Source organism: Theropithecus gelada, chromosome 6, assembly GCF_003255815.1.
Source record: "Theropithecus gelada isolate Dixy chromosome 6, Tgel_1.0, whole genome shotgun sequence".
Classification (NCBI taxonomy): domain Eukaryota; kingdom Metazoa; phylum Chordata; class Mammalia; order Primates; family Cercopithecidae; genus Theropithecus; species Theropithecus gelada.
In genome coordinates, this window is record NC_037673.1 from 76,464,586 (window position 1) to 76,486,874 (window position 22,289).

The following is a 22,289-nucleotide window of genomic DNA, read 5'->3' on the forward strand; positions in this document are numbered from 1 at the left end:
CAGAAATGAAATGAAAACAGAGAATGGGGCCAGTTTGTGAAGGGCACTCACAGCCTATGTAAGATTTGCTATTAGAGTTTGAGAATACCAGCAAAAGTTTGTAAGCAGATCTGACAGCTCAGATTTATCTTTTAGAAAGAAAACCCTGGCTGCCTTGTTTGGGATGAATGGATTTGAGAAAATTGGAGGAGGGGTCACAGATTTATCTTCACTATGCTTAGATATACAAATACAATATTTTTCTGAATGTAGTCTTTCTCCTTAAGATCCCCTCCCCACTGAATAAGTAGAGAAAAATGAACCTGCATTTGGTGGAGAGTAATAAACTCAGCTAGATATTGAAACAGTAAACTCTAATCATATAAAAGGCCCCTTTTAGTAATTCACTCATCCTTCTGTGCCTCACTAAAATGGTGTCATAGTAAAAGAGGGCTCATGTGTTCTTGAGGTTGTGCGAGCATGTGTGTGTGTGTGTGTGTGTGTGTGTGTGTGTATCAGAGGGTGAGGCAGGAATCTTGCTGGTGCTGATTGGGAGCTGGCACTGCTCTGCTCAGGCTTGGCTGTTTTGTTGATATCTGTTGCTGAAGTGTGTGGCTGCTGTAACAGGTCGTTCTATAACCACAATCCGTCCATTTGCCCAATGCACAGTGGTCAGCGTACCAGGGCACTGGGATAGAGCAGAGAAGGAGTTTCATAATCGTAGGGTGGCCAATGAGGAGATGGGAAGAAACCCCAAATTCACCTCCCTGAAAGGTTTCGGGATAGGGTTTTTAAAGGATCTGGACAGGGCTGAAGTGTGGGGATCACTGATTGGTCAAGAAGTGAGAGAAGTCATGGGACAGGGAGGTGAAAAAACTGCATTCTTGTGCTGAGTTGGTTCCTTGGTGGGGGTGTTCAGACCGGTTGGTGTCAGCCATTCCACTGGAATTCAGAATCTGAAAAACACCTTAAGCAATTCTTGAGCAAAAAGAGCTTATGATTGGATCATCGGAGATTCTATGTATAGGAACGACGGAGGAGCAGTGGCAGGTGGTCAGCATGCTACGTGACTCGCTCAGCAGCTGCAGGAGAGTGGGTCGAAGTGCACCAGTGCACAGGCCAGTGCCTAACTATGATTCTGCCCAAAGCAGTGAATTCTCTCCCAGGTCTCTCTTGCTGGGGCTTCATGGCTCCAGGCCATGAGTTCTGATAGTGCACTTCCCTCCGCAGTCCTCTACAGCATAGCTGGGAATGTCCATCCTACGGAGATGCTCAGGGAAACTCTCAGACCCTTTCTTTACCTAACTACTGGGACACCAATCTTACTGATTTACAGGATGTGGTCCCCACCTCTAGGGTCATCACCTGTATTGTCCTGAGGCTTGGGGTGGGGCGAGAGGACATTGTGTGAGAGGATGTCCTCCAGAGCCCCCGAGGGAAGTGGCACTGAAGCTCTTTGGCATCAGCTTTGTCATCAATGCTTTAAACTCCTCACCCTTCTCTAGGAGTTTATCCAAGTGGGGAGAAGCTGTACCACGTGTGTCCCTGCCTCCCTCTGTTTTCTCCATCTACCTCGGACTTCTCCTTCTTGCCACACTCCTCCTTGTGCTCCCAACTCACTGAGACTTTCCCTAGTTCATGCTGTCCTCCTCCCTGGGAAGGGGGGCACTAGCTTCGACCTTTGGGCTGTAATGGCAGCTGGGATACACGGAGAGAAAGAGACCCGCTGTCAGACAAAGCAGCATAGCTTGGAAAGTGTTTCACAGCTGTGACATCTGCTATCCCAGTGATAAAGGGGCGCATCAGTGGGTCTAGTTCTAGGTGAGGGCTAATAAATTCCACAGAGAGTCCCAGGAGGGGGCACCGGTGAAACCAAATGGGCGAGGGTTGATAAGGGGGTAGAAATTGGAGATAACTTTGAGGTTCCTAGGTAGAGCAGCTGTTGAGTCCAGATGCACTTTTCTCAAGAGAAAAGACAAGAGAAGGAATCGTTGTGAGTGCAGAGGGTAGAGGGGGGGAGGGAGGGAAGGAAGGTAACAAGTACATTCCATTTTGGATGTAATAGGAATGCTGTTTAGTGTAGAAATATAGGGCTGGTGCCTGGGAGAAAATCTGCCTGGAGAAATAAATTTGGAAACTGATGAGAATATCCAAGGAGGAAAAAGATGAGGAACTCATTGTCATTGTAGATATTGAATTTGAAGACACAAACAAGGTCATCACTCTGTTTTAATTCTTTCACTTTGTGATGACCCAGTGCTTGGTAATGTCTGCTCCAGTTCCTGCAGTAGGACAGGTAAAAGGTCACAGAATACCATCCCGCTGCTCTTTTCCATCCGCTAGGGGACCTGTGAAGCCCCAGGTCTGAGACAGATCTGTGATGCGCTCAGTTCTTATCAGAGTGAGACTAGACATACAAGACTTTTTGATGAGTGGCTACAAATAATGATTTGTAGGCACATGCAGGGGCAGTGTTTGATTTTTTGTGATTTAGCTGAATTTGTTTAACTCCTAAAAGTGTAACATGTACTTCTCGTAACTCTTTCCATCATTGTTATGCCTGAGACATGCTTTAACCTTTGGATGTACTCTGCTAATGTAATTGCCTTGCTGTCTTTTAAAGGCTGCTTTTAATTGGGTTCCCAAGCAGCAGCTGCTGTTAAGGTGCAGGCTGCAGCCTTTGGATACATCGGGCTGGTTCATTAAGTGTTTCCTCTCCCCAGACTGGGCATTTGGGTTTGGATGGTAGCCAGCAGTTACTGAAATGCCATCAGTTATAAGATTGCCCTTTAAGCCACTGATTTGTTATTTTATTGAGTTTTGACTCTTTTCCTCTCAAATTTAAGTGGAGATTTATTGAATGTGATGTTAACCTCAATACTTCCCTTTCCCAGTTGTCTTTTCATAAGGGTTATTTTCCCCTAGTTTATAGCATTTAGTCCTCTGCCTGAACTGGAGATTTAAGAACTAACGACAGCTGTCATTTATGGGGCTCATGACTGTCTGGGAAGTGTGGTGGATTATCTCATAGGCATGGCCCAGAGTCCTTAGTCGCTGATGACATGCACAGGTAACCTGAGAGGTCTCTTAGCTAATTTTTCCTTTTTGGTAAAATTGTGCTGAAAATTTCCCTCTCCAGGACTAGACGTATTTATTTATTTATTTATTTATTTATTTATTTATTGGAGATGGAGGTTTGCTTTTGTTGCCCAGGCTGGAGTGCAGTGGTGTGATCTCGGCTCACTGCAACCTCTGCCTCCCAGGTTCAAGCAATTCTCCTGCCTTAGCCTCCCAAGCAGCTGGGATTACAGGCACCCACCACCACGCCGGGCTAATTTTTGTATTTTTAGTAGATATGGGGTTTCACGCTGTTGGCCAGGCTGGTCTTGAACTCCTGACCTCAGGTGATCCACCCACCTTGGCTTCCCAAAGTGCTGGGATTACAGGTGTGAGCCACAATGCCTGACCTCATAGGATTATTGACCTGAGGGTTTTTACTTCATTTGAAGAAAATGACTACGTAACTGTCATACGGAATAAGCAGGACTGGGGTAGGGGGAAGTGGAACAACTGGAAGAACTCTGTTTCGGTTTTTGGTTTTCTTTTTCAGAGCAGCTCTGTGGGGCTGGTTCTTTTCATGCTTCAGGATGAAGTCTTGGGCAGGCCCCAGGTATTTTCTGTTCACTCTAATACAATAAAAAGTTTTCTGGTCACATTTTCCTTCCAGACAGTCTGTTTGTTGATTAATATGTCCAGTCTCAGGCAGATGAATTTAAAGTGAAAGCTTCTCCCATCCCATCCCTGGCTGGAACTTGCTGCAGGGAAGGCCGATGCCAGCTGTTCCTCTATCCCTGGGTCTCCTCACCAGCTTCCTGGGCTACTCTGACTTTTCCAAGTTGGGACCCATCCCGCATGGGTTTCCTCTGTGTGTGGTCTGAGTTTAAAGCTCAGTCTTTGGGGCTGCTCCCCTTTCGAGAAGCAGGAAGTGTGTCTCCTCTGCCCAGTCTCCTATGATCCCCCATCCCATCTCCTTGGCACCGGGTGGGATTCCTGCAGCCTGTCTGTGCTGCAGCTTCTTGCCCTGCAAGCTGCCCTCTTCGCGGTTCTTGCAGCTGGCTCTAAGACAAGCCCAGCCTGGCTTTCTCAGGTGTGGCCAGCTTGTGGCCCAAAGGAAACACTCCCTTTCTACTTGCCGTTGGTGGGGATATTCCTTCCCACGTGCAGCACCCTCTACTTTGAGCGGCCTGGCAGGCAGCTCCCAGACATTAGCCTTTCCGATTCTTGCACAGGCGAGGCATCAACTTGGGAGGACATGGGAACAACCCTTAACGAGCTCCTTGGAGCCCCTCTCACTAGCTTGAGGCCAAGAGAACACCCTTCCCCCTTCCCCAGGGTGTGTGTTGGGGCATAGGTGGTGGAAGTGGGGGACCAAGCACACACAGTTCTCCATGAAGAAGTCTATGATCTCCAAGAGTTTGGCCATTTCAAATCTAACCCTTTTATGGCCTTGGGTGAGTGAAAGTCAAAACCATTTTTAGCCACCTCTTTTCCAAGTCCGACATGGTGGTTCAATACCTCACCTTGACACATGGCATTGGTTTCTGTTTGTTGTCTGGAGGCAGCACTGAAACTGAAACACAAAAGTCCCATTTTAATATTTGATTACATTTGGCTACATTGCCAGTTGTGTATAGTATGATTCTTAGATACAAAATATGGACTGCTACTGTCACTGTAGTTGGGGGCCACTGGAGTAAAAGGATCTCCAAAGTCTTTTGCTACCTCCGATTAGCTAGAAATGGTGATATCTTCCCCCCACCAAGCTGGTTTACCTATTTGGTAACCTGTTTGTATTTTTTATTTTTTTTCACAATTAAACAAACTCCCTCCCTCCCCACACAGCCCTTCCTCCCTCCTTCCTTCCCACTTCCCTTCCTTCCTTCCCTCCTCCTTCCTCCCTCCTCCTTCCTCCCTCCTCTCCTTCCTCCCTTCCTCTGTTCCTTCTTTCCTTCCTCTGTTCCTTCCTTCCTTCGTCTCCTTCCTCTCTTTCCCTCCCTTGCTCCCTCCCTTTCTTCCTCACTTCCTCCCTTCCTTCCTTTTTCCTTCCTTTCTTCTTCCTCCCATCTTCCTTTTTTTCTATTCATCCTTTCTGTCTCCCCTTTTCTTTTTTTTCTTTCTCTCAGGTCTGTGTTCTTTCTCCTGGCCAGTGAAGGAGACTTTCTTTCTATCTTCTCTACTTAAGCTCCCCCAGTGGTCTCCCTAGGGCCAAGACTCTGTAATGTGTCCCCCAAGGAGCCTTTTTGCCTCTTCATCCAAACTTTTGCTTAGGAGACGCTCCCCTCAGTCCTGGCTGGGATTTATATATGTACCCACACTGGAACTCTTGGCACACATCCTGGAACCCATGACACCCGTGCATTCACTCCACTCTCAACACTCCCAACGCACATACAAACAGAAAAGAAATAAGTAGATAGAAGGCAGAATAGTGAATGGGAGAGAGAATGCTTGGCAAATGGTAAAGTCACTGTTGGATGCTGCTGCACTTCCAGTCAACTTCATTAATGTAGCTAATCTAAGCAGGAAATCCAGGTACGTTAATTAAAAAGTATGACTAATGAAATGGTTTGAAAAAGCTGCGTATGTATTTTTAAGGGCTGAAAAAAAAGCAGGCAACTTTTTGGATGCAGAGGGCAGGTTGAATTAACTTTTTTATACTTCAAAGGCCTAATACAATGTTTTATCAGTAGTCGCAGGAGCCCGATAAACAATTGTTTAATAAAGGACAGGTCAAAGTAAACCAGCTTGTTGAAGCTGACACATTTTGGGAAAAGATTTTGTGAGTAGATAAGAATGAGTGGAATTGAGTAAATCCAAGAATTTGCACATAGGTGTTTCCCCCCCAGTTTCCTGCTGCTTATTTTTTCCCCATTTTAAAAAGTTGAGATAGAAATCACATCCCATAAAATTCACCATTTTAAAGTGTACAATCCAGTGGTTTTTAGAATATTAGCCAGCTTGTGAAACCATCACCACTGTCTATTTCCAGAATGTTTTCATCATTCAAAAAAGAAAACCCACTAATAGTGGATGCATGACTTTGTACATTTGTCAAAACCCATAGAACCCTAATGTAAACTATGGGCTTTAGTTAATAATTATGTATCAATATTTGTTCATCAACTGTAACAAATATGTCACATATATGCAAAATGTTAATAATAGTGAAAACTGTTTGTGGTGGGGGGAGAGAGCATATGGGAGCTTCCTGTACTTTCTGTTCAGTTTTTCTGTAAACCAAATACTATTCTAGAATGTCTGTCAATTAAAAAATAGTAATAAAGAAACTCCTCACCCATTAGCAGTCACTCCCCGCTGCCCATTCCCTTCGCTCCTGGCAACCACTGACCTGTGTTTTGTCTCTTGCACAAGTTCTTTTGAAGAAGCATTTAAGCCATTTGTTTTGGTAGTTACAGTTAAGAGATTGCTGAGTGTTTCTACATTAAAATATCACATCCTTATAATTCCCATCTGCCCTTGCTGAAAACATTAGTGAAGGATGAAATATGCTTTGAAAAATTAAAGTGGCATAGCTATTCATAAAAATAGGAGAAAAATAAAAATCTCGTCAGTCTAAAAGTGTAATAAAAACGTTTCTGCTATGTGAAACCTGAAGCTCCAGGTCTGTAAACTCTGCAGCAGGCAGAGACAGCTGTGACTTTGACACCATGGGGCAGAATCACTGAAAAGCATTCTGGGAATGGCTTGGGATCAGAGTCACGCTCAGAGAACTTGAACTGGGAACTATGTTGGGGTCGTTCTGGAGCAACATGCATATGGCAGCTTACCTATAGTGGCTGAGAAATCAGAGAAAATTATAAAGAGATATATCTGTGTGGAGAGGCTCGATGACTATATCAGCAGTATCTGCAACAGCACCATGGAGTGGAGGTGGGGAGTTGGAATTTGATCTGCCTATCAAAGAGCTGGTTCTGGTCTGGGATTCTTGAGGGGCCAGATATACAGAATTTAAAATTAAATGCAAATTAAAATTTATGATTTGCCTTTCACTGAGAAAAAATTATTTCCTAATGGTTTGTATTTCTGATGTCTTTCTGGTAATATGGTGTTTTAGAATCTCAGTTTTCAGGCTCCTCTAGAAAGAGAAGATTTCTCTCTAATTCTGTATATCTATCTGGCCCCTCAAGATGAGATATAATTTTAAAAGTACATTTGGGACTCATAAAGATATGGAAATAGTATCTATGAAAAGGACAAGAAATTATAAAACAAAAACAGGTAGCTATGACTCAAGGACAGGTAGATATGAAAATGATTCTACCAGAAGCCATGAAAATAAAAAAATTGCTATTAAAATAAAAATAACTTGGGAGGTTCCAAGATGGCCGAATAGGAACAGCTCCAGTCTACAGCTCCCAGTGTTAGCAACGCAGAAGACAGATGATTTCTGCATTTCCAACTGAGGTATCGGGTTCATCTCACTGGGGCTTGTCGAACAGTGGGTGCAGCCCACAGAGCATGAACAGAAGCAGGGCAGGGCATTGCCTCACCCAGGAAGTACAAGGGGTCAGGGAATTCCCTTTCCTAGCCAAGGGAAGCCATGACAGATGGTATCTGGAAATTTGGGACACTCCCACCCTAATACTGTGCTTTTCCAATGGTCTTAGCAAATGGCACACCAGGAGATTGTATCCCACGCCTGGCTTGTAGGGTCCCACTCCCATGGAGCCTCGCTCACTGCTAGCACAGCAGTCTGAGATGGGACTGCAAGGCAGCAGCAAGACCGGGGGAGGGGTGTCTGCCATTGCTGAGGCTTGAGAAGGTAAACAAAGCGGCCAGGAAGCTCAAACTGGGTGGAGCCCACTGCAGCTCAAGGAGGCCTGCCTGCCTCTGTAGGCTCCACCTCTGTGGGCAGGACATAGCTGAACAAAAGGCAGCAGAATGTTCTGCAGACTTAAACATCCCTGTCTGACAGCTTTGAAGAGATTAATGGTTCTCCCAGCATGGAGTTTGAGATCTGAGAATGGACAGACTGCCTCCTCAAGTGGGTCCCTGACACCTGAGTAGCCTAACTGGGAGACACCTCCCAGTAGAGGCCAACTGGCACCTCATACAGCCAGGTGTCCCTCTGAGACGAAGTTTCCAGAGGAAGGATCAGGCAGCAACATTTGCCGTTCTGCAGTATTTGCTGTCCTGCAGCCTCCACTGGTGATACCCAGGTAAACAGGGTCTGGAGTAGACCTCCAGCAAACTCCAACAGACCTGCAGCTGAGGGTCCTGTTAGAAGGAAAACTAACAAACAGAAAGGACATCCACACCAAAACCCCATCTGTACATCACCATCATCAAAGACCAAAGGCAGATAAAACCACAAAGATGGGGATAAACCAGAGCAGAAAAGCTGAAAATTCTAAAAATTAGAGTGCCTCTTCTCCTCCAAAGGAATGTGGCTCCTTGCCAGCAACGGAACAAAGCTGGATGGAGAATGACTTTGACAAGTTGAGAGAAGGCTTCAGATGATCGGTAATAAAAAACTTCTCCAAGCTAAAGGGGGATGTTCAAACCCAACGCAAAGAAGCTAAAAACCTCGAAAAAAGATTAGACAAATGGCTAACTAGAATAAGCAGTGTAGAGAAGACCTTAAATGACCTGATGGAGCTGAAAACCATGGTATGAGAACTACATGATGCATGCACAAGCTTCAGTAGCCGATTCGATCAAGAGGAAGAAAGGGTATCAGTGACTGAAGATCAAATTAATGAAATGAAGCAAGAAGAGAAGTTTATAGAAAAAAGAGTAAAAAGAAATGAACAAAGCCTCCAAGAAATATGGGACTACATGAAAAGACCAAATCTATGTCTGATGGGTGTACCTGAAAGTGACAGGGAGAATGGAACCAAGTTGGAAAACACTCTTCAGGATATTATCCAGGAGAAATTCCCTAACCTAGCAAGGCAGACCAACATCCAAATTCGGGAAATACACAGAATGCCACAAAGATACTCCTTGAGAAGAGCAACTCCAAGACACATAATTGTCAGATTCACCAAAGTTGAAATGAAGGAAAAAATGTTAAGGGAAGCCAGAGAGAAAGGCTGGGTTACCCACAAAGGGAAGCCCATCAGACTAACAGCGGATCTCTCAGCAGAAACTCTACAAGTCAGAAGAGAGTGGGGGCCAATATTCAACATTCTTAAGGAAGGAATTTTCAACCCAGAATTTCATATACGGCCAAACTAAGCTTCATACGTGAAAGAGAAATAAACTCCTTTATAGACAAGCAAATGCTGAGAGATTTTGTCACCACCAGGCCTGCCTTACAAGAGCTCCTGAAGGAAGCACGAAACATGGAAAGGAACAACCGGTACCAGCCACTGCAAAAACATGCCAAATTGTAAAGACCATCGATGCTAGGAAGAAACCACATCAACTAACGAGCAAAAAAATCAGCTAACATCATAATGACAGGATCATATTCACACATAACAGTATTAACCTTAAATGTAAATGGGCTAAATGCCCTAATTAAAAGACAGACTGGCAAATTGGATAAAGAGTCAAGAGCCATCAGTGTGCTGTATTCAGGAGACCCATCTCATGTGCAGAGAGACCCATAGGCTCAAAATAAAGGGATGGAGGAAGATCTACCAAGCAAATGGAAAACAACAACAACAAAAAAAGTAGGGGTTGTAATCCTAGTCTCTGATGAAACAGACTTTAAACCAACAAAGATCAAAAGAGACAAAGAAGGCCATTACATAATGGTAAAGGGATCAGTTCAACAAGAAGAGCTAACTATCCTAAATATATATGTGCCCAATACAGGAGCACCCAGATTCATAAAGCAAGTCCTTAGAGACCTACAAAGAGACTTAGACTCCCACACAATAATAATGGGAGACTTTAACACCCCACTGTCAACATTAGACAGATCAACGAGACAGAAAGTTAGTGGATATCCAGGAATTGAACTCAGCTCTGCACCAAGCAGACCTAATAGACATCTATAGAACTCTCCACCCCAAATCAACAGAATATACATTCTTCTCAGCACCACATCATACTTAGTCCAAAATTGACCACATAGTTGGAAGTAAAGCACTCCTCAGCAAATGTAAAAGAACAGAAATTATAACAAACTGTCTCTCAGACCACAGTGCAATCAAACTGGAACTCATGATTAAGAAAACTCACTCAAAACCACTCAACTACATGGAAATTGAACAACCTGCTCCTGAATGACTACTGGGTACATACCGAAATGAAGGCAGAAATGAAAATGTTCTTTGAAACCAATGAGAACAAAGATACAACATACCAGAATCTCTGGGACACATTTAAAGCAGTGTGGAGAGGGAAATTTATAGCACTAAATGCCCACAAGAGAAAGCCAGAAAGATCTAAAATTGACACCCTAACATCACAATTAAAAGAACTAGAAAAGCAAGAGCAAACACATTCAAAAGCTAGCAGAAGGCAAGAAATAACTAAGATCAGAGCAGAACTGAAGGAGATAGAAACACAAAAAGTCCTTCAAAAAAATCAATGAATCCAGGAGCTGGTTTTTTGAAAACATCAACAAAATTGATAGACCACCAGCAAGACTCATAAAGAAGAAAAGAGAGAAGAATCAAATATATGCAATAAAAAATGATAAAGGGGATATCACCACTGACCCTACAGAAATACAAACTACCATCAGAGAATACTATAAACACCTCTATGCAAATAAACTAGAAAATCTAGAAGAAATGAATACATTCCTGGACACCTACACCCTCCCAAGACTAAACCAGGTAGAAGTTGAATCCCTGAATAGACCAATAACAGGCTCTGAAATTGAGGCAATAATTAATAGCCTACCAACCAAAAAAGAGTCCAGGACCAGATGGATTCACAGCCAAATTCTACCAGAGGTACAAAGAGGAGCTGGTACCATTCCTTCTGAAACTATTCCAATCAATAGAAAAAGGGGGAATCCTCCATAACTCACTTTATGAGGCCAGCATCATCCTGATACCAAAGACTGGCAGAGACACAACAAAAAAAGAATTTTAGACCAATATCCCCAATTTTTGAACATTGATACAAAAATCCTCAATAAAATACTGGCAAACCAAATCCAGCAGCACATCAAAAAGCTTATCCACCACAATCAAGTCAGCTTCCTCCCTGGGATGCAAGCCTGGTTCAACATATGCAAATCAATAAACATAATCCATCATATAAACAGAACCAAAGACAAAAACTGTATGATTATCTCAATAGATGTAGAAAAGACCTTGGCCAAAATTCAACAGCCCTTCATGCTAAAAAGTCTCAATAAACTAGGTATTGATGGGACATATCTCAAAATAATAAGAGCTATTTATGACAAACCCACAGCCAGTGTCATACTGAATGGGCAAAAACTGGAAGCATTCCCTTTGAAAACTGGCACAAGACAGGGATGCCTTCTCTCACCACTCCTATTCAACATAGTGTTGGAAGTTCTGGCCAGGGCAGTCAGGCAGGAGAAAGAAATAAAAGGTATTCGATTAGGAAAAAAGGAAGCCAAATTGTCCCTATTTGCAGATGACATGATTGTATATTTAGAAAACCCCATCGTCTCAGCCCAAAATCTCAAGCTGGACAAACAACTTCAGCGAAGTCTCAGGATACAAAATCAATGTGCAAAAATCACAAGCATTCCTATACACCAATGACAGACAAACAGAAAGCTAAATGATGAATGAACTCCCATTCACAATTGCTTCAAAGAGAATACCTAGGAATCCAACTTACAAGGGATGTGAATGACCTCTTCAAGGAGAACTACAAACCACTGCTCAACAAAACAAGAGGACACAAACAAATGGAAGAACATTCCATGCTCATGGATAGCAAGAATCAATATCGTGAAAATGACCATACCGCCCAAGGTAATTTATAGATTCAATGCCATCCCCATCAAGCTATCAATGACTTTCTTCACAGAATTGGAAAAAACTACTTTAAAGGTCATACGGAACTGAAAAAGAGTCTGCATTGCCAAGACAATCCTAAACCAAAAGAACAAAGCTGGAGGCATCATGCTACCTGACTTCAAACTATACTACAAGGCTACAGTAACCAAAACAGCATGGTACTGGTACCAAAACAGAGACATAGACTAACGGAACAGAACAGAGCCCTCAGAAATAATACCACACATCTACAACCATCTGATCTTTGACAAACCTGACAAAAACAAGCAATGGGGAAAGGATTCCCTGTTTAATAAATGATGCTGGGAGAACTGGCTAGCCATATGTAGAAGGCTGAAACCGGATCCCTTCCTTACACCTTATATAAAAATTAATTCAAGATGGATTAAAGGCTTAAATGTTAGACCTAAAACCATAAAAACCCTAGAAGAAAACCTAAGCAATACCATTCAGGCCATAGGCATGGGCAAGAACTTCATGACTAAAACACCAAAAACAAAGGCAACAAAAGCCAAAATAGAGAAATGGGATCTAATTAAACTAAAGAGCTTCTGCACAGCAAAAGAAACTACCATCAGAGTGAACAGGCAACCTACAGAATGGGAGAAAATATTTACAATCTACCCTCCTGACAAAGGGCTAATATCCAGAATCTGCAAAGAACTTAAACAAATTCACAAGAAAAAAACAAACAACCCTATCAAAAAGTGGGCAAAGGATATGAACAGACACTTCTCAAAAGAAGACATTTATGCAGCCAACAGACACATGAAAAAATGCTCATCATCACTGGCCATCAGAGAAATGCAAATCAAAACCACAATGAGATACCATCTCACACCAGTTAGAATGGCAATCATTAAAAAGTCAGGAAACAACAGGTGCTGGAGAGGATGTGGAGAAACAGGAATACTTTTACACTGTTGGTGGGACTGTAAACTAGTTCAAGCATTGTGGAAGACAGTGTGGCAATTCCTCAAGGATCTAGAACTAGAAATACCATTTGACCCAGCCATCCCATTACTGGGTATATACCCAAAGGATTATAAATCATGCTGCTATAAAGACACATGCACACATATGCTTATTGCAGCACTATTCACAATAGCAAAGACTTGGAACCCACCCAAATGTCCAGCAATGATAGACTGGATTAAGAAAATGTGGCACATATACACCATGGAATACTGTGCAGCCATAAAAAAGGATGAGTTCATGTCCTTTGTAGGGACATGGATGAAGCTGGAAACCATCATTCCGAGCAAACTGTCACAAGGACAGAAAACCAAACACAGCATGTTCTCACTCATAGGTGGGATTTGAACAATGAGAACACTTGGACACAGGGCAGGGAACATCACACACTGGGGCCTGTCATGAGGTGGGGGGAAGGGGGAGGGATAGCATTAGGAGATATACCTCATGTAAATGACGAGTTAATGGGTGCAGCACACCAACATGGCACATGTATACATATGTAACAAACCTGCATGTTGTGCACATGTACCCGAGAACTTAAAGTACAATTAAAAAAATAATAAATTTAAAAAGTAACTCAGTAGACTGGCTAAGTTTATGCTAGTTACAGCTGAATAGAGAATTGGTGAATTAGAAGAAAGTCTTAGGTAATTCAGCACAGAAAACAGAGAGATAAAGAAATGGAAAATATGAATGTAAAGGTGTTGTTAAGGCATATAGACGGTGGACTGAAGGATTCAAATGTACATCCTATGGGAGTTAAAGAAAGAATAAGGGGCATGGCAAATTAGTAACATTTGAAGAGATTGCAGCTGAGAACTCAAGCACTGAACTCAAGAAGCTAGAAGAACCACAGAACAAATATCCAAAGAACAGATGATAAAAGGAATATGGAGAAGAAATTAATAAAACAGAAAAACAACAGCAATAATCAGGAAGTCCTACTGATTTCAGAAAACATTTGTAGAATTACCATTTTTTAAAAACGGCACAAATAATATTAAACATGGAGAAAATGTACCAACAAATACTATAAAGAAAAATGAAAACTTAGATGAAAAGGATAATTTAGAAGGAAATGTTTTTCAAATTGGCCTTTTTTCTTTTCCTGGTACTTACCTTCATATTTTAAAATAATATGCTTATAGAGGTATTTCTTGGGTTATGAATTTTAAGTATTTCCTATTGAATTGTTATAGTCATTGCAGACTTAGCTCTATTTTCCTCCTGCCATCTTCTTACCTTCTGCCTCCCTCTCTCCTGTTCTGTATATATGATTATATCAATAATTTTGGTAAAATCAGCAATTTTGATTAACACTATGATAGAAATACTGTTATTAATTAATTGTTATTAATGCTATCGTTGGAAATGTAGTTCACTGCAGAGCCAAATAATATACTATTTTTACTTTTACTTTTCCGGATAAGTTTATGTTTTCTTCCTGAAATTAATAATTGCCACCCCCCACATCGAATTTGCTTAGTTTTCTGTTTGCATGTCCTTATTTTTTGATAAATATTTTAATATATCTGTGCCACTCTTAACTATAATTTTTTCACCAAATACTTAGGGACATTGTATACCTATTCCAGATATTTTATCCGTTTTTTTAAATTCCTAGTGGCTTCCCTTCCAGATACTCCCATCTTGTCAAAATTAGGCTGATTGTTCTCTGGATCTTTTGTACAACTGTCATTCAGATATTTTCCTATGTTACATTCCTGTGTTGGAACCATAGTTTCCTGAGCCCTCTGTATTCCTATTTCTTAGTTAATCCCTTTATTTGCAATAGAATATATACAATAACTTCCTTAGGAAGGGATTTGTATTAGTCCATTCTCATAATGCTAATAAAGACATACCTGAGACTAGGTAATTTACAAAGAAAGGAGGTTTAATGGACTCACAGTTCCCTGTGGCTGAGGCGGCCTCACAATCATGGCAGAAGATGAAGGAAGAACAAGGGGATGTCTTACATAGCAGCCACAAAAGAGAGAGCTTGTGCAAGGCAAATCCCATTTATAAAACTATCAGATCTCATGAGAATTATTCACTATCATGAGAACAGTATGGGGGAAACCACCCCCATGATTCAGTTATCTCCCACCAGGGCCCTCCCACAACACATGAGAATTATGGAAGCTACAATTCAAGATGAGATTTGGTTGGGGACGCAGCCAAACCATATCAGGATTCTACAAGGAATATTTTTCAAGCTGCTAAAAAATATGTATTCTGTCCTAATACTTGATTGGTAGTTTAGTTGAATATAGAATTCTATGTTGAATATATTTTTCTCCTCACGACATTAAAGGCATTGCTCTACTTTCTTCCAGCAACTCTCAATGCTATCCTAATTTCACATCCTTTTTATGTGGCTTCTTTATTTTCTGTCTCTCTCTGGAAGCTTGTAGGATCCTCTTTTTGTCAGTCCTCTTCTGAAATTTCATGATGATATTCCTTTGTATGGATCTTTAGTTATTTGTTTTAAATTTATTACACAATGTTAACATACAAATATAAAGAACGTTCAATATTTGCGTACTTTCACTCAACCTGGGATATAAAAAGATCAATACAAAATGATTTATGTGAAATGATTGAGAGAAAGAGAATATAAATGAGGCAAAAAATGTTAAAAGGTGCACCTAGGTGAAGTCTTTATTGTGCTCTCGGAAAATTTTTAAAGATTACAAAAAAAATCAAAAGAAAAAGTTTTTTTTAAGAAAAAAAATTCAGTTGAAATCCCATGTACCCCTCCTTGAAACCTCTTGCTATCCTTTCTCCCCTAGAGAAACCTATTATCTTCAGTTTAATGTTTATATTTCCTTGTATTTCTTTATATCTTTCTAACTATGTACATATCTAAAAATAAATAGCTTGATATGCATAGTTTTAAGCCTTATGGAAATGATATCATACTGTATATACAGAAACATTTTTTGCTCAACATGGAGTTGGTTCATTTGTGCTGTTCTTTGTAGCTCTAATTATTCATTTTAATTGCTTTATGGTATATTATTGTACAGATACTCCTTGTAGTATTTGTCCTGTCTCCTGTTGGTGGACATTTAGATTGATTCCAGTTGTTTTGTGATTCTAAAAGGTGAATATGTTTACTTGTACCAGTACGTGATTGTTTATGGTACATGTGGAGGAGTGATATTGCTAAGGTGAGAGGATATGTGTATCTTCAGCTTTACCAGGTTTTGTCAAATTGCTTTCCAAAGGACTTGTTCCAATTTGTGTAACCATAGTATATAATTCTTTCCAGTGCTGTCTCCTTGTCAACATTTAGTATGGTCAGGTGTTTTAATTTCTGTCCATCTGATGGAAGTGAACTGTTGTTTATTTTTTTTAAGTTTTCATTTCCCTGATTATGAGTAAAATTAAATGTCCTTTAAAATTTGTTAATCATTTGTATCTCATCATCTGGATGTGGTGTGTTCATATCCTTTGCCTGTATTTATATTGAGTTTAAAAAAATAGTGATTTGTAAATATTTGTATATTCTTTTTTTTTTTTTGTAGAGACGGGGTTTCAGTATTTTGCCTAGGCTGAAGTGCAGTGGTGGAACCATGGCAAACTGCAGTCTCAAACTCTTGCCCTCAAGCAGTCTTCCTGCCTCAGCCTCCCAGGCAGCTGAGAACGCAGGTGCATGCCACCATATCTGGCTAATTTTTAAATTTTCTGTAGAGATGGGGCTTTGCTATGTTGCTCAGACTGGTCTCAAGCTCCTGGGCTCAAGCAGTCCTCCTGCCTTGGCATCTCAAATTGCCGGGATTACAAGAGGAGCCCCTGTGCCTGGCCTATATTCTTGACACTAATTTTTATCAGTAAAATTTGTTGCAAGTATGTTTTTCAAATCTGTGGCTTGTCTTTCACTTTTATGGGTATCATTTGTTGTATAAAAGTTTTAAATTTCAATGCAATCAACATTTTCAATCTTTTTTTTATGATTTGGGCTTTGTGTCTTGTTTAACAAGTACTTTTCCATCCCAAGATCATAAAGATATTCTCTTATATTACTTTCTAACAGTTTTAAAGTTTTGCTTTTACCAGGATTTGACTCTTCCTTAGAATCAGATAATAAAATTTTCTCCTTAGCCTATTCATATGGTAAGTTATATTAACAGATTTCCTAGTATTTTGCTGTATTTTGATTTTTCCAACTTTCTGATAAGCTTAAAATTATTTCAAAAATATGTTTACAAATTGAGTTACTGTAAAAGTGATTTAAAAGGGATATACCTAAAATATAAAAAGAGAACATTAAAAATAAAGTGACAGAAGAGACATAATATGTAAACACTAACCAAAAGACAAAGTTAGACTATGATGCCAAATGTGTATAATTTGGGCTAAAGAGGGCCACTATATCAATAAAATATTTAATTCATTAGAAAATGTAGCAGGTCTAAACTTGTCCACACCCAATAATATATATTATGCATTAAAACACATAAAGCAAAAACTGACAGAACAAATGGAAAAAAAATGTAATGTGCTCCATTTCATTGGATTTTAAACTGGCTCTCATTAATATAAACATCAATCAAAAAAGAAAAAACAGAATATAGAGGATATGCATCTTTCAACTTATGAACTACATAGAACTTTGTACATACAAGTAATATAACTGTAGAGGTTGTAAATATTAGTACATCCATTAATATAACTTACCATATATATAGGCTAAGGAGAAAAACCACATGATTATATTTATTAATGATATTATCCTTTTTATACAAATTGCTTATATTTTTCCAGTTTGTCACACGTCTTTATGCATTGCTTACAGTAGTTTTGTTATGCAGAAGTGTTTTATTTTTGTGTCATCAAATCATTAGTCTTAATGTTTCTGGATTTCAAGTCCTAGTTAGGACAGTTCATCCTATTCAGAGGTATAGTGGCATTCACTCGTTTAAAAAAATACTCTTATGGCTTAATTTTTGTACTTTAACTTTTTGTTTGTTTGTTTTGAGGCAGAGTCTCACTCTGTAGCCCAGGCTAGACCAGTGGCCCAATTACTGCTCACCGCACCCTGCAGCCTTGACTTCCTGGGCTCAAGCAATCCTTCCACCTCAGTCTTCCGAGTAGCTGGGACTACAGCTGTGTGCCACCATATGTAGCCAATTTTTTCTTTTTTCTTTTTGTAGAAACAGGTCTCAAAAAAAAAAAAGAAAAGAAAAGAAAGAAAGAAAAAGAAACAGGGTGTCACTATATTGCCCAGGATGATCTCAAACTCCTGGGCTCAAGCGATCCTCCTGTCTCAGCCTGCAAAAGTGGTGTGATTACAGGTGTGAGCCACCATGCTCAACTTATTTTATTTTTTTAAGTGACTTGATACTATTCCTCAACTAGGGAAATGGAATTGTTGGGATATAAGCAGAAGAGGAATAAGATACTTTATAATTTCTTACTACTACTGATAGTAATATTATAAGTAGTATTTGATATTATTGTAATAATTATCAATACAATAGAGCATTAACATTTCTGACTCATTTGGAAATTTTCCTGGTGTTCAGTGGATTTGGGGGAGAGTTTTTCTAGTCTCTGTTACACGGAGGTGGTAACCCTTCATAGTTCCTGATGTTATGCATGGATCTTAGCTCCAGCTTGGTGCCCTGCACAGAGCCAAGACCATGGGGACCACCCCCTTGGATGTTAGAACCTTGGTTCCTGTGCTTTTTGCTATGGCTTTGCCTTTCACCTTTGTTTCTATTCCTGAGGATTCCTTTTTTTCTCCCCTACTTTAGCTTGGCTATGTATATTTCACCCAGTTTGGGATTTTCCCTCAGCTTGGTTTACTGCTTTGCCCTATATCGGTTCACAGTGGTCAGGAACTTGGAGAGGACATAGCCTAAGGGGCTTGGAAATAAAATGGGGTAGAGATGAGCATTAACTCTGGAGCACTACTGGTTTTTCTGGATCTAGTGGCTTGTTTTAAAGCATTTTGAAACTTGATAGGCTAGAGCAAATCTTCAGATAGCCCATGTGTTCAAGTACAACTTAAAAATATCTGAGATTGGTGGGGCGCGATGGCTCACGCCTGTAATCCCAGCCCTTTGGGAGGCCAAGGTGGGCAGATAACGAGGTCAGGAGTTCAAGACCAGCCTGACCAACATGGTGAAACCTCATCTCTACTAAAAATACAAAAATTAGCCGGGCGTGGTGGCACATGCCTGTAATCCCAGCTACTCAGGAGGCTGAGGCAGGAGAATCACTTGAACCTGGGAGATGGAGGTTGCAATGAGCCAGGATCACGCCATTGCACTCCAGCCTGGGTGACAAAGCGAGACTCCGTCTCAAAAAAAAAAAAAAAAAAAAAAAAAAGTCTGAGATTTTACTGACTGATCGTGATCTACTGGGTGTATTGTTATTCGTGAATGTTGTCGAAGGGCAATGCATCTTCAAGACATCTGTCACTTTGTCTAATTCAAAGCACACTCTAAACTCAGCATACATATATATTTCTGCATATTTTACATGAGAATTCTCCGCTTCTTAACACAGATTATTCCAAGATGATTGTAAAATATTTCTGCTTTAGAACTGTCATCTGAGGACTCTGCTTACTGTTGTAAAGCTCCCCATTCCATGTCTATCTTTGCTGGAACACGGAGTGGTTGAGTAAACTAGCATGAATTTGGGAGTCTTTGAATCTTGGTTATATGATTATCTCTGTTATAGAATCCTGAGAAGCCATTTAAAAATTTTTATCTGTGTATTTATAGTATAAAATTGTCCCTTGTTTGGTGCACAGTTCTATGAATGTAAACACATGCTTGGATTTGTGTAACCTCCATAATCAGGATACAGAACCATTTTATCACCACCTAAGCTCCCTCATGTGATTCCTTTATAGTCACACACTCCCACCCCTGACCTCTGGAAACCCCGATCTGTTCTCTGTCCCTATTTTAAGAATATCACACAACAGGAATTGTATATAGTATGTAACCTTTTGAGACTGACTTTTCTATTCAACCTGATGCTTTTACTCCACGTTATTGCTTTTATCAAGAATTCTTTTCTTTTTATTGCTGAGTAGTATTCCATTGTTTGGATGTACTGCATTTATTTATTCACTCACTTATTAAAGGATATTTAGGTTGTTTCCAGCTTTTGGTGATTATGAATCAGGCTCATATGAGAGAAATTATTTTACCCCTGATAAATGTCAGTCTTTTCCCTACTTAAGCCCAGTTCCTTTCATCCAACAATAACTTATGTTACACCTCTACCAAAAAGGAATTCTGATCACGTATTGACCCCTAGGATGGCAATTACATTTCCTTTCCCATGTCAAGTATGCATTCTGGAATACTGTGTTGAACACAATTGCAAGGCTACCTCTGGGAAAACAGGGACATAAGCAATTGATGACATCTGCTAAGGTTGCAGAAGAGGCAAATGGCAGCAATTGGACTGCGTAATTATAGGCATATTGCTTCCCAGAATGGAGAATAGATATAGAATATAATAGATAATAGATAATAAAATTAGCTAGTGCCGTGATATAAACTTATGCGTCCCTGCAGCTTTATCACACCACAAAAAAGGAAAACTTTTTGGAAAATATCATATTACCTTTCATTTATCTGCATAGCCCAATGTGTGCAATATTCTTTTTTGTACTTATATAGAAAGGTACATAATGGGAATGTTAAGGGTTGACCCTAACTGAGGGCTGTTCAGCTGCAGTCTGTGGTATCTTCTAGGTGCAAAGTCATTGCCGACTGCAAGAGTGAAATGTTGCATTTTGAAATAAAATTTGCATAAGCGCTGATGTATTTTGTAAATATATACCCTTTGTAGGCAAATACTGTGTTATTATGCTGTTGTGCTTGAAAAATAGAACTAAACTTTTTGTGTTTGTTTTCCTTTCCAGTATTACTTTACTGTTCTTTTTGGCCATGAAGGTCAGAAGCCACTGGAGCTGCGCTGTGAGGAGGAGCAGGATGGTAAAGAGTGGATGGAGGCCATTCACCAAGCCAGGTATAGGCTCAGTCCTCCAGGGTGGTACTTAATTGTCTGGGTCCTGCATTGGGGTTATCACTGTTGGTGGTAGTTTTGGAAGAACTTGCAATTCTAAGATGAGTTTTCTCCTGGTACCTGCTCCTTAGTCATGTGTGAGATAATTATTTGAGCTTTCCGTGGCTACATTCCAGCTAAAGATTAATGGTAGTAGATAAAATGATAATAACAAGTAGTAGTAGTAGTAGTCACTTTTATAGATTTCTTCCTATGTGCCAGGCACTGTTATATGTGCTTTCCAATTACAGAATGTATTGAATATATTGACTGACTTATCCTGTCAACAATTGGCAAGAGGGGCATTATAATTCCCCTGTCTGCAGATAAGGAAACTGAGGCCTGGAAGGTTAGTTTTCCTGCCTGAGGTCACACAGCTAGTAAGCCACAGAGCTGGGAGATGGCCCTAGCCCAGCCTACATTTGTAAACCCTGCTTTGTGCATCTTGGTTATCAAAAGAAGGTGATGACATCCTCTATTTAGAGAAATAGAACAGTGTGAGTTCACTTCCACCTAAGAAACATCAGGAAGGTGGAAAGGTGTGTACAAGGTCTTAAATGGGAACTAGAAATCTGAAAGAGATGCAGGGCAGGTCCCTCTCTTTTGTTTTCTGATTCAATCCCTAAACCTGGTTCAGTTTTGTTTCCCATGGTTCTCAAGCTCTTGCTTTTTGCCTGTCCACTCCCTAATCCCGGCTGCCACACCACAATTCCCTGCTCTCTTGTCTTGCTCATCTCTTGGGTATTTTGGGCCAACACTCTAGCTGTGGCATGCTTTCTTTTTCTTCACCTGATGAGCCTTCCCTTCTCCATCTGTCTGTTCCTCTCTCTACCACTCCTGCCCTGAGACATCTCCCTGCAAGTCAGCCCTCACTGGCGTCCTCTTCAAATGGCTGCAGTACTTGCATTGTGTACTGCACGTGGGCGACAGCAATTCTGGTTATCATTGCCTTTTTAATATAGTTAATGTGTTAGATTTCTGTTTTCTGGGTAGGATTGTATACACCTTGAGAATGAGGAGAGGGATTGGGGCACATTCATGTCTGAGTGAAGCGCATTGCTAATTATGTAGTAGGTGATCAGGAAATTTCTTCAGTTTACTTATAAGAATGAGGCATTTAGGATGGGCATGGTGGTTTATGCCTGTAATCCCAGCACTTTGGGAGGCTGAGGTGGGCGGATCACCCGAGGCCAGGAGTTCGAGACCAGCCTGGCCAACATGGTGAAACCCTGTCTCTACTAAAAATACAAAAATTAGCTGGGCGTGGTGGTACATGCCTGTACTCCCAGCTACTCAGGAGGC

General features: G+C 40.6%; 1 protein-coding gene across 2 annotated transcripts in view; it reads left to right on the plus strand.

The window, feature by feature from the left end:
* The window catches only part of RASGRF2 (Ras protein specific guanine nucleotide releasing factor 2), a 266,077-nt gene that overhangs the window by 60,427 nt on the left and 183,361 nt on the right, over nucleotides 1–22,289 (plus strand). For both annotated transcript variants that reach the window (XR_003119799.1, XM_025387425.1), the window contains exon 2: nucleotides 20,845–20,951. Coding sequence is in view for 1 of the 2 variants with exons in the window: in XM_025387425.1 (XP_025243210.1) it covers nucleotides 20,845–20,951 (107 nt within the window). In the remaining variant the exon portion in view is untranslated. The remainder of the gene's footprint in view (nucleotides 1–20,844; nucleotides 20,952–22,289) is intronic.